The sequence below is a fragment of the Lagopus muta genome, chromosome Z (genome assembly GCF_023343835.1).
Source record: "Lagopus muta isolate bLagMut1 chromosome Z, bLagMut1 primary, whole genome shotgun sequence".
NCBI lineage: Eukaryota > Metazoa > Chordata > Aves > Galliformes > Phasianidae > Lagopus > Lagopus muta.
In genome coordinates, this window is record NC_064472.1 from 24,198,061 (window position 1) to 24,210,958 (window position 12,898).

The 12,898-nt window shown below is 43.5% G+C and overlaps 1 protein-coding gene across 2 annotated transcripts in view; it reads right to left on the minus strand.

Annotated features, from left to right (window-relative positions):
• The window catches only part of PDE8B (phosphodiesterase 8B), a 76,593-nt gene extending 74,481 nt beyond the window's left edge, over positions 1-2,112 (minus strand). The window contains exon 1 of one of the 2 annotated variants that reach the window (XM_048931759.1): positions 2,002-2,112. In XM_048931759.1, coding sequence (XP_048787716.1) covers positions 2,002-2,040 — 39 coding nt within the window. In that variant the 5' untranslated portion in view covers positions 2,041-2,112. The remainder of the gene's footprint in view (positions 1-2,001) is intronic. The other variant, XM_048931760.1, reaches the window with a different exon arrangement.
• Between the last annotated feature and the right edge of the window lie 10,786 nt (positions 2,113-12,898).

Genomic DNA, 12,898 nt, shown 5'->3' on the forward strand with positions numbered 1-12,898 from the left:
TTCTTTTACTGTAAACCAGTTTAAGAAGGTACAAATTAGCTTGTATATCTAAAAAAAATTTACTGGGCACTGAGGAGGCTCAACAGTTTCTCAGCCCTTTCATATTGGTCCAATGGATTTCAAAACTACACTAAAAACTAACATGCATGCCCATATGGGAGCAAAGTAAATACCTAAATATTAATTTAAATTAGTCAGACTACATGCTGTGTTCATAACTCAAAATAGATGTGAAGAAAAAATCATGGTAGCTAGAATGAAAGCCTTCTATGCATACCTCCATTTTGTTGAAAACAAAACAACTGACCAAACCAAAACAAGAAAAAACACAGATCTGTAATAACAAATTATCAAATGCTTATCTCATGCTTTTACTCACTGACAATATAAGAAATGATGTTACTTGAAAAAAAAGGAAGATGTTAAATACAACAGTGAGGGTTATTTCTTCTGCCTGAGGAAGAGCAGAATGTATCTTTCAGCCCACAATTGTGTGATGATTCTCACATCAGTGTAAACAAGAGTAACCCACTGCAAGCAAATAGTTTCTTTCAGTTCATCTAGAAAGCAAAATCAAGTCCTGTATTTCTTTTCTCTGCTCAAAACTCCTCTATTTCATAACTTCGAAAAAATAATGTTGTGACTTCATTTTTCTTAAGTTTATTACATGTTTGTATACTAAATTCTGTGTTTAAATACTAAATTCTATGAGTGCTATGAATAAATATCACACTACAATAATATCCTTTTAGGCAGGTACCGCTCAAACTGAATGGTTTTGCTGGGATGATCACACTGTAAAACTTATAAGCAAATTTGGTCTTCTTTCACAGGCATGTTTGACTGGCTTGGACTATAGCAGCTATCTCAGTTTTTACCAGAAGTACATAGAATACTTTGCCTGATGGATATTTTGCAAGTGGGAAGACTGAGTCACAGAGAAGTCCAGTACTAAAACTACTCAAGGGAGCAGAGCTGAAGAGGGACCCCAGAGCATTTGCCCTTCCACTAGCAGCCTGTGTCAATGTAAGTACTGCTTGGCACAGAATGCAGAAAGGCAGGGGCCCTCCTTTCTCTTCACTTCTAGCTCTTCCTGCAGAAGCCAGGCAGGGCTGCACTTCCCACCTCCCCACATCTGCAGCTGTTTCTCTCCCCTGGGGCAGGTAAATGTGCAATCCTGGGCTTTTGCACCTCGCTGCTGACAGGGGTGGAAGTGCAAGCCATAGTCTGCCTCAGAGTACTCTGGGATGCAGATTACCTCCAGGAGACAACCTGCAGTTGTTTTCTGCAGTTGTTTTCCCTAAAATGGGCTAACACAGCGCTGTACTTCAACACGTTCTTGAGAGACACAGATATCCTATGGCTCTGAACAGGAAAATTAACGTATAGAAACATAGATACATGTTTTGGTCACTTGCAGTGCCATTATGTATTATTGTTAATCCCCTCAAGGAGCAGAACTCTGGGCAGCACGCTGGTCAGATGCCAGCAGTTATAAGCAAAATTTGTAGGGCAACAGTGATCACACCACATTTACGAAGCCTAAATGTCCCCTGCTCTCCATCAAGCCCTTTGGTTTGCTTCAGAATAGGAGTGAACCACGTACTTCACAGCACTTAAGAGTCAAAAAGATCAGTCCGCAGTTCCCATAGCACCACCGAAAAGTCCCCCAGCAACACTTCATTTCCTCATCATCAGCTTGTTGCAACTGCAGTAACACAACTGTTCCCCTTTGATTTATTGTTGCATAGGAATTTTTGCACAGCAAATATGGCTCTGGCGGTGAAAGCATTTGGCTCTGCACATGAAGCACTGCTGAACGCAACTCCCGGCGAGCTGAGCTGCCCTGGACGGGCCCAGGCTTCATCCGCAGCAGACACACCTCCACCTGGACCCGCTGCACCGGTCCCGGCCAGCTCTGACCTCCCCGCTCCCCAGACTCAGGAGACCCGCAGGCTGCCCGCCGGCCCAAACCAGCCGGAGAGAGGAGCCCCTTCTCACCTCCCTGCCGGGCTCTGCCGGCAGCCTCGGCGCGTTCATCCTCCGAGGAGCGGGCTGCAGCAGGAGCGGGAGCAGCGCGGCCGTCCGACCCGCACAGGTGAGCGGGGCGGGTCCCACCGCCGGCACCACCCCGGGGCCGGGCCGCGCAGCCCCCGCCGCTCCCACGGGACGGAGGTGAAGCTGGCTGCTCCGCGCCTCCAGCCCGCGCCCTGTTCTGTTCGTTTCATGATCCGCATGGGAATGTTTAGAATGGGGAAAGTAAAATGCATCGGGAGCTGGGTTTGCTTCAGTTATGCAGCCTTTGGAAAAAGGCAAATCCTTACCGCCCCTCGAGAGAGAGAGTAAATCTGTCCGTGGAGCAGATTGCTTGTGTCCAGAGATATCTAGGGTCCTCAGGTAAAATCCAGCCTCTTAGTCAAAGAGAGGGAGAACAAACACCCCGGGGTTAAGAGAGGGCAGCGTTACCCTGACCTTGGGCAAATCACAAACGTCAGATATGTGACCCAAGACATGCTGCAAAGTGTATTTTCATCTTTGTGATACTCCAGTTTGCAACAAGTGCCACATTGGTGGAATGCATTCCCTTGGGAATGATATCTTTGGGCTCGACTGGACTTAATTGTCTCATGTCATTGCTCTCTCCTTCAAGATTCAAAAGCAGTATGTTGCTATTTTCCATTTTGGAGAAATTTTCCATTTTCCATTACTGATTCTTGGTACTTCATTACCATGGTTAATACTGTTGTTGCTCTACAGTGCCTCAACAAGTGAGCTGTACAAGAAGCTCAGCAAACAAAACAGAAAAAAATCCCTACACCAAAAGAGTCAAAGAATTGCATACAAGACAGAGGAGAGCCACTGAGTGTCACAAAAATAAAGCAAGAGTAAAGATGACTGGGAGATGTGGGATAAACAGTGGTTAAGTCACAGCTGCTTCCTATCCAAAGATCCACAAAACACAGACCACAAAATATATCACAAAATAAATTCAAAGCACTCAACCTGTAGAGGAAATCAGTTCTTCAGAGGAGCAGCAGAAATGGTACGGGTCAGCAGGTTGTGTCAGATTGAGGCCAGGGACAGTGAAGAGCTGCCCTACTTCCTCAGGAGAAGAGACACCATCAGCAGGCACAATTCTGCTTGAGCTCCCCAGAAACTCCAGAGAAACTGTATATTGAAATGTCATTAACTGGAGGTCAGAACACCCACTGTTCAGTGGCCATACATCTGCAAGATCTGTTGTCTAGGAGTGCATGTCCCTTCCATTTTCTCAGAGTGATCTGTGATGAACAGGAGATTTGCTATAGCCACGTTCTCAGACACCTGCGCCTGTAGCCCAGGTCAGTCTCAAAAGAGGTATAAAATGCTGTGAATCAGACTTTAACTGCAAACCTCAGAGTCAGCTTTGCCCAGTTATTTCAAAGGACATTCACACTAGCAGTGCTGCAGCAGACAAGCGTTGCAGCCTGCCTTGGGACCCTGGCTTCCCCAGATGAACACATCAAGGACTAACCAAAGGATGCCTTTTGCTCTGGCCATTCTGTACAGCCCAGTCTTCTTTCCTGCTAAGACATAGGAAGATAAGAGAAGGGGCAGGAAGTGCTCAGACCTTACCTAAGGAACACATCAGGGTGAGGTCAAGGTGCACATCTGGACATAGGGTCTTGGAAGTGCTTACAAAGATAAAATTTAAGGTGTATTTGCAGAGATCTTTTGCAGCTTCCACACAGATCTTCCCTGCATTCCTCCTTGTGTCTTCCAGCTGATGTGGCTTTTTAGGACTTGCCAGAGGAATGCTGAGAACAGCCAGTGTCATTTCCAGGCAAACACTGAGAACCTGACACAGGAAACACAGCAGAATTGGCCCTATTGTTAACAACCATTGGCAGGCAAATGGTCCTTAGGGTGCACTCTCAAGAGAGGATAGCATCCTCCATTGTTCTGTCAGCACAGGTTTTTGTGAGAAAACAAACGGCACAGGCACAATTCCACTTGCCTTTTATTCACCTGTGACTTGAGAGTAGATTGCTGGTGCTAACGTCAGTGATTTAGAGCATAAAAAGTAACTAAGTCCTTGTTTCCAGGGAAGCAACCCAAATATAGTGCATTATTCTGCCTAATCTCCTTTTAGATCTAGAAGTAAAAAAAAAGTTAATTGTCTGCTTTTTCATTGCATTTTCCATGCACATAGATTCTAGGATGTAGTATGGACTCTACTTCAGACTCAGTATTCTACTCCTATTGAACTCAATGGGAATGTGGCTGTTTATATTTTAATAGGAATGGAATTAAGCCCTTCATTTGAACTTTACAGCCTTTTTATTTGCTTTTTTATTAATCCATTTCATCTCTCTTAATTTGCTTCTGCTCTGTTCTGAGAGCATTGTAAGTACACTCTAGTGTCCTGAGTAATAACTTTAAATTCTAGTATGCAAACACTGTGCCTCCTAGTGGGTAATGTACACAGACTTCAACTCTCCTTTGGGCTGCATTTTCATATTAATTTCTTTGGGACTTTCTTCTGTTACTATCAAGAAGGTAATTCTCAACATTTTTATCACTCCAGAAGTCCCTCGTTTCTTTCTTATGATGTTTCCCTTGCTTTTTCCTCCACACAAGCCAGTTATGTTCTTAACATTTTGCCCTCTTGATTTCCTTTGCATAAATCTGCCATTAAAATTAATCTCTTCCACAGATTAGTTTGTGAGGAGCCCATTTCTGAGAAGTTATTACACTTAAGCCAACAGTAAAAATGGTTATTTGACTCTCTCCTTGTATGGACTTTCCCTAGCACGCCTGAACAAGATGCCCATGCTGCAATAGCAACAGAACTCATGTCTCCTAAGCAAGCAAAATGCTCACTGCACTGGCTCTGAGGCTTTGGGCTCAAGCAGACTGCAGAGCTCAGACAAAGTCTGTGCTTGACCATTTGTTTGGCTTTAGCAAAGTACAAAAGATTCTTGGTCTTGCAGATTGACTTGTCCCTGTGAGTAAGTCCTCCCTCATTTCCCTGCCATCACAATTTCCTCCTCTGATTTCATTCCTACCTCTTTGGTAGAAGTAGGATTTCTGTGTTCTTTGACAAAAACTATTTTTATTTGTGTTCGGCCAGCCTAGAAAATATTGCTAGATATCAATAGATAAGCCATTCAAAATCAGCTGTTTAAAATGAACAAACAATTTTTATGAACATCCATAATCTACATGTAAGCTCCAATATCAATATATCAAAAATTTACCAGACTGTAAGCTAAACTAGAGTAAAAATACTGTTGCATCCTTATTGTTTTGTTGTTGTTGTTGTGTTGGTTTTGTTTTGTTTGATTTTTCTCTCATTCATCTTAAAAACAAACTTTGCATTAATCTCTCCTCAGGTTTTTAGGTAGTCACGAGGGCAGAGACAAATCATTGGAGATTGACACTGGAAGCTGTGGTAAATGTCTAACAATGCTCCAGCAGAACACAGCTGGGTGAATACAACACTGCCTGACAGAGATGTCATGTGATGCATACTCAAAAAAGCATTGCTTTTGTCACTAGCTAAGAAAGAACCATTCTCCAGAGAAGGAAACATCATTCAATAATAACAGTAATAACAATTAATAACAATAGGAACAAGAACAATAGCAATAAATTTGCTTGCATTCCTGAACAATTGACTGCCACTTCACATAAAGGCACAGAGGAAGCTGAATGAGCTGTGGTCTTTATGCTGCTCTTTTGGTGCCTGGCTCTTAGCTATACATTGCATTTCCAAGCTGTTCCCCTAATTCTATTCCATCTGCACATATCATCTGCACATATCTCTGTGAACTTCTTGACCAAAAAAAGCAAAAAAACAAAAAAAAACCCCAGCCCAACAGAAAAAGCGCTGAACAGCTGAATTGCTCACAGTGCCATTTTTGACTTTGGCATGCAGAAACAAGAGAATGGCAAGGAGAGATTTCTGTTCACTTGAGAATGAGAGGTCTCAGTTCAAAGAGCTTCCATCAGGCTTCAGACGTTCCTGATGCCTTTGGCTTTACTGGTACAATTAGCATGAGGGAAAGGCTACAGGATCCCGCATTAATCCTCTTGCTATCTATAGGCTTCAAAGTGTATCAGTTACTTGAGTTGCTTTTCATTTGTCCTAATTAATCTTTTGCAGTGTGATATTTGTATGCAGTCAGTGCCATAATATCTTAAATCAGCTATACAGTTCATAAGTTGAAATGTACAGTAGTGTCTTGTATTGCCTTGGAGTGCCTTCATTTGGTTGGTAGACAATCAATTTATTGTTAAGTGTGTTTTCAACTGAAAGTGTGATTGGTATCTTGTACATCCTTGCAAGGTAAATCAAAAGTAATGGAGTGTAAAAATATTCCAGCATAAGAAAATCTGTAAACGACAAGCCAGAAAACTGCAATCATCACAAAAAGTGAACAGTCACCAAGGGAATCACTTCTCTATGGACTTACAGCTAATTGGAAGAGAACACAGTGCTACATTGTGAAGAACTACGGAAAAAGAAACGTTTAACTCAATGAGCCCCTCTGGCAGAATTAAGCACAGCTCAGTCATTCATGGCTAGAGTATGGAACGTACATCTCATGAAGTATATCAGGCAGTAGTAGTACATGAGAAACACTGCTCAAATTGCTAGAGAAGACAGTGAATTCATTTTCTCTCTCTAGAGTAAACTTAGGACTTGTACTGTCCGGTCCTTTTGCCACAGAAGTTCACATGAAGATACTGTCTTGTTATCTCATGATTAGGAAACACAACTCTTTAATGGATCATAGTCCTTGACTGACTCTGGAATAAAAAATGCCACTATAAAAACAGATGAGGTATGCATTCTCTAACTGGGAAGCAGTTATGAAGTAACCAGTAAACCCTGATTTGTAGCACTGTGTATTAAAAAAAAAAAAAAAAAAAAAGGCATTTTCCAAAAATGGATTTTTTCATTCCAAAGTAAACTCATAATAAAAACATTGTGAAAAAAATAATCTTCCCTAGTTTAAGTAATGATTCTCTGCTCTTTTTGCTGTCTGCCCAATAAACAAATACCAACTTTTGGCACTGAGATTTGCTTTTGAATATCCATTGACATACATTTTACTATTACATTAATTTATCAGTATTCATTTCAGGCATCACAAGAAAATTTCTCTTCTATTCATTTTGGCAGATTGTAGCTTATGAAAAATATCTGTTTCCCTGGAAAAACATAAATATGGCTTTCAAGAGCCACAATACTTGGCAGAACTGTACTAGCAGAAATCATGGCTGAGCAAGAGCATACTGGTGAAAATGAGAGATAAGGACATGTATAGGCAGTGGAAGGTGGGATGTGTAGTGTAGGAAGAATATAGGGATGCCATCCATATGTGCAGAGTTGGGATCAGGAAAACCAAGGCACTGATGAAACTGAACTTTGGCGAAAGATGTGAAAAATAACAAGAAGGGATTCCACAGGTACTTCAGTTAGAAAAGAAAGGCAAAAGAGAGTGTATGCCCTCTGATATACACGAAGGAAGAAATGTGGGGAATGTGAAAGTACTCAACAAATGATTTCAGAGAATCACAGAATCACAGAAGTGCAGATGTTGGAAGAGACCTTGAGAGGTCACTGAGTCAGTCCAAAGCCCCTGCTAAAGCAGATTCCCTACAGTCACACTGTAGCTGTTCCAGACGGGTCTTGAATAGGAGGCTCCACAGATTCTCTGGGCACCTATTCCAGTCCCCTCACTCTTACCATGAAGAATTTCTTTCTCAAGTTTGTATGGAACTTCATATGCTAAAGCTTTAGTCTATTACTCCTTATGTACCACTGAGAAGAGCCTGGCCTCATCCATTACCCTCCCACCTGTTTTTAGATAATTATGAACATTAGTCAGATCCCCCGTCTTCTTTTTTCTCAGGCTGAACAGACTCAGGTTCCTCAGCCTTTTCTCATATGAGAGATGCTCCAGGCCCTTCATCATCTTCGTGGCCCTCCTCTGTTGCCTTTTATGAGATCCCTCTGTTTTTTGAACTGGGGAGCCAGAACTGGACGTAGTATTCTAAATGTGGCCTGACAAGGGCAGAGTAGAGAGGGAGGATCACCTTCCTTGACCTGTGGCTACCCTCTTTTTAATGCACCCCAGGATACCACTGGCCTTCTTGGCCAAGAGGGCACACTGCTGGCTTATGGTCAACTTGCTGTCCACCACAACTCCAGGTCCTTCTCTGTAGAGCTCCTTTCCAGCAGGTCATCCCCTAACCTGTACTGATGCATGTGGTTATTCCTCCCCAGGTGCAAGACTCTGCACTTGCTCTTGTTAAACCTCATCTGGTACCTCCCTGCTCAACCCTCCAGTCTGTCCAGGTCTTGTTGAATGGCAGCATAGATTTTACAAAGCACTACTCCCAGCTTTGTAACATCAGTAAACTTGCTGAGGGTGGACTCTATCCCTTCATCCTGGCTGTTAATGAAGATGTTGGATAAGACTGGATCCAGCACCAGCTCTACAAGAGGACTGCTAGTTACAGGCCTCCAACCAGCCTGCGCCACTAATGACCATCCCTCTGAGCACTACCAGTCATCCAGTTCCCAACAGACCTCACTGTCTATTCATCTATCCTGCACTTTTAAAGTTTCATAACAAGGATATTGCGGGAGACAGTGTCAAATGCTTTGCTGAAGTCAAGGTACACAAAATCCTCTGCTCTCCCCCCATCTACCCCACCAGTGATGACATCATAGAAGGCTATCATGTTGGCCAAGCATGATTTTCCCTTGGGGAATCTATGTTGTCTACTTCTGACAACCTTCTTCTCTTCCAATTTCTTGGAAAGAGCACCCAGAACAAGTTGTTCCATCACTTTTCCAAAGACAGAAGTGACACTAATTGACCTGTAATTTCCCAGGTCCTACTTCTTGCCTTTTTTGAAGACTGGTATGACACTGGCTATCCTCCAGTATTCAGGCACCTTTCCCATTCACCAAGATTTTTCAAAGGTGATCAAGAGCAGTTCAGTAGTCACCTTTGCCAGCACCCTCAGCACATGTAGTTGCATCCTATTAGGGCCCATGGATTTGTGTATGTTTATTTTGATTGGATGCTCACTGACCACGTCCTCCTCAACCAACAAGAAATCTTTCTTTCCTGAAACTGTCTCTTACTTCCAGTGTCTGAGATTCCTTAGGGCTAGTCTTAGTGTTAAAGACAGAAGCAAAGAAGGCATTCAAAATCTATGCTTTCTCAGCATACCCTGTTACTGGGTCATTCATCTCATTTAGAAGGGGACCCACATTTTCCCTAGTCTTCCTTCTACCACTGACCTGCCTAAAAAAATCATTTCTTGTTATCCTTTATCCCCTCTGCAAGATCTAATTCCAAAAGGGCCTTAGCATCCCTTCAGGTCCTGACAACATACCTACATTGTCCCTGGGTGGACAGGCCCTTTTTTAACATTTCTTGGACCTTCTTTCTTCCTTTCAGTTTATCCATGAGTTCCTTGCTCATCCACTCAGACTTTCTGCCATCTTTCCCTGATTTCTTACTCTTAAGAGTGCACCCATCTAGAGCTTGGAAGAAGTGGTGTTTAAGTGTCAACCAGCTACCGTGGGTACCTTTTAAGCTTTAGCCTCTGAGATACCCCCAAGTAGGTCTTTGAAGAGTTCAAAGTTGGCTCTCCTGAAGTCCAGTGTAGCAATCCTACTTATTGCTTTGCTTTTTTCACACAAAGTCTTGAACCCCACCATCTCATGATCACTGCATCCCAATCTGCCCCAGTCTTCTCATCCCCCGTCAGCCCTTCCTTGTTAGTAAGAGCAACATCAAGTGGAACAGCCCTCCTCCGCCATCTGTATCAGAAAATTATCTTCAGAGCTGCCACGTGTGTTGCTTATCCAACAAATGTCAGGATGGTTGAAGTCTCCCATAAGAACCAGAGCCCAAGATTGTGTGACTACTTCCAGCTGTATGCAGAAGACCTCATCAATTCCTCCTCATCAGATGGCCTGTAGTACATACCTGCAATTGTGTCACCTATGTTAGTCCACTCTGTAGCTCTTACCTACAAGCTCTTCACTTCATCATTCACACCCAGGTGAAGCTCAATACAATATGATGTAGACCCTCTAGAAAGAGATAGGAGCAGCTTCATGTTCACAAAACATGGTCCTCATAAGGGACTTCAACCATCCTGATGCAGCACAGCACAACACCAGAAATCAATGAGTTTTCTGGAATGTGTTGGTAATATCTTCCTCTTCCAAGTGGTACAGGAAACCACAAAAAAGGTGCTATGCTGGACCTTGTCCTCAACAACAGTAATGTGAATCTCAAGGGCAGCCTTGACTACAGTGACCACAAAATGGTGAAGTTCAACAGCCTTAGGGCATCAAAGAGGGTGTGGAGCAAGCTTGCTACTCTGGACTTGAGGAGAGCAGACTTTGAACTCTTCAGGGAACTACTTGGTAGAGTGACACAGGATAAATCCCTGAAGGGAAGAGGGACCCAAGGAAGCTGGTCAGTATTCAAGGACTATCTTCTCCAAGCCCAGAAGCAGTGTATCCTGAGAAAAAGGAAGGCAAACAAGAATGCTGGAAGACTTTCATGGATCAATAAGGAGCTCCTGGGCTTGCTTTGACACAAAAATAAAGTCTATAGGGAGTGGAAGTGGAAATGGGTTGCCTGGGAGGACTAAAAAAAGTTGTCTGAGGAGCCAAAGATCAGGCTAGGAAAGTTAAAACCCAGACAAAATTAAATCTAGTCTGGGACGCAAAGGGAAACAAGAAGAAATTCTACAAACATATCAATGATAAAAGGAAAGTGAGGGAAGATGTGGGTCCTCTATGGAAGGAAACTGGAGACCTGGTCATGAGGGATACAGAAAAAGCTGAAGTGCTCAATGACATTTTTGCTTCAGGCTTCACCAGCAAAGGCTCTAGCTATATCACCCAAACTGCAGAAAGCAAAGGTAAGAACTTTGAGAAGGAAGATTTGCCAGATGTAAGTGGAGATAAGGTTTGAGACCATCTAAAGAACTTGAAGGTGCACAAGACCATGGCACCCAGAGAGATCCATCCATGGGTTCTGAGGGAAATGGTAGATGGAATCGCCAAGCTGCTATCCATATTTGAAAGGTCATGGATGTCTGGTGAAGTTCCCACTGATTGGAAAAGGGGAAACATTACCCCATTTTCAAGAAGAGAAAAGAAGATCCAGGAAATTACAGGCCAGTCAGTCACACTTCTGTGCCTGGCAAGATCATGGAGCAGATCCTTCTGAAGGCCCTAAGGCACATGAAAAATAAAGATAAGGTGATTGGTAGTAACCAACATTGCTTCACATGCCTGACAAACTTGGTGGCCTTTTACGATGGAGTTATAGCATCAGTGGATGAAGGAAAAGCAACTGATGTCATCTACCAAGACTTGTACAGACTGACACTGTCCCACATAACATCCTAGTTGCCAAATTGGAGAAAAATGGATTTGATGGATGGACTTCTTGCAGTATAAGGAACTGGCTGGATGGTCGTATTCAGAGAGTTGCAGTCAACAGTCAGTGTTGAAGTGCAGACCAGTGATGAGTGGTGTTCCTTGGAGATCACTATTGGGACTGATGTTATTTAACACCTTTGTATTTAACATGGACAGTGGGATCAAGTGCATCCTCAGCAAATCTGCACATTGCACCAAGATGAGTTTTGAAGCTGACATGCTAGAGGGAAGGGATGACATCCAGGGGGACCTGAACAGGCTTGAGAGGTGGGCCACGCCAACCTCATGAAGTTCAACAAGGCCAAATGCAAGGTCCAGCACCTGGGTTGGGGCAGTCCTAAGCATGGATACAGGCTAAGTGGAGAACGGCTTAAGAGCGGCCCTGAGAAGAGGCATTTGGGGGTCAGTTGAAGAAAGATTCAACATGAGCCAGCAATGTGTGCTTGTGGCCCAGAAGGAAAACTGTGTCTTGAGCTGTATCAAGGGAAGCATGACCCGCAGGTCAAGGGAGGTGATTCTGCTCCTCTACTCTGTTCTCGTGAGACCTCACCTGTGTCCAGTTACTGTGTCCAGTTCTGGAGCCCCCAGCACAAGAAAGATGTGGTGCTGTTGGAGCAGGACCAGAGAAGGGCCATGAAGATGATGAGAGGGCTGGAGCATCTCTCCTATGAAGACAGGCTGAGAGATTTAGGTCTCTTCAGCCTGGTGAAGAGAAGCTCCAAGGAGACCTTATAGTGGCCTTCCAGTACTGAAGGGGGCCTACAAGAAAGCTGGGGAGGGACTATTTATAAGGGCATGTAGTGACAGAATGAAGGGAAATGGCTTTAAACTGGAAGATGTAGATTTAGACTAGATGTCAAGAAGGAATTCATTCCTGTGAGAGTGGTGAGACACTGGAAAAGGTTGCCCAGTAAGGCTGAGGATGCCCCCTCTCTGGAAGTATTCAAGGCCAGGCTGGATGGGGCTTTGAGCAACCTGGTCTAGAAGGTGTCCCTGCCTATAGCACGGGGTTGGAACTAGACGATTTTAAACATCCCTTCCAACCCAAACCATTATATTATTCAGTGATAATGGATGATGTTTTAAACTAAAAGAATATATATTTAGATCAGGTATTAGGAGGACATTCTCTTCTTAAAGAGTGCTGAGGCACTGAAACAGGCTGCCCGGAGAAGTTGTGGATGCCCTGCCCCTGGGGGAATTCAAGGCCAGGTTGGGTGCGATCCTGGGCAGCCTTATCTACTGTATGGCAACCCTGATCATTGCAGGGAATTGGAACTGGGTAAACCTTAAGGTCCCTTCCAACCTAAGCTATTCTATGGCTCTATGGTTACTTGGCAAGGATGCAAAAGGAAGAGATAACAAGAATCATCTTCTGCCTGTAAATGGTCAGGCAAATGCTTTAAACACACAAACACAAAT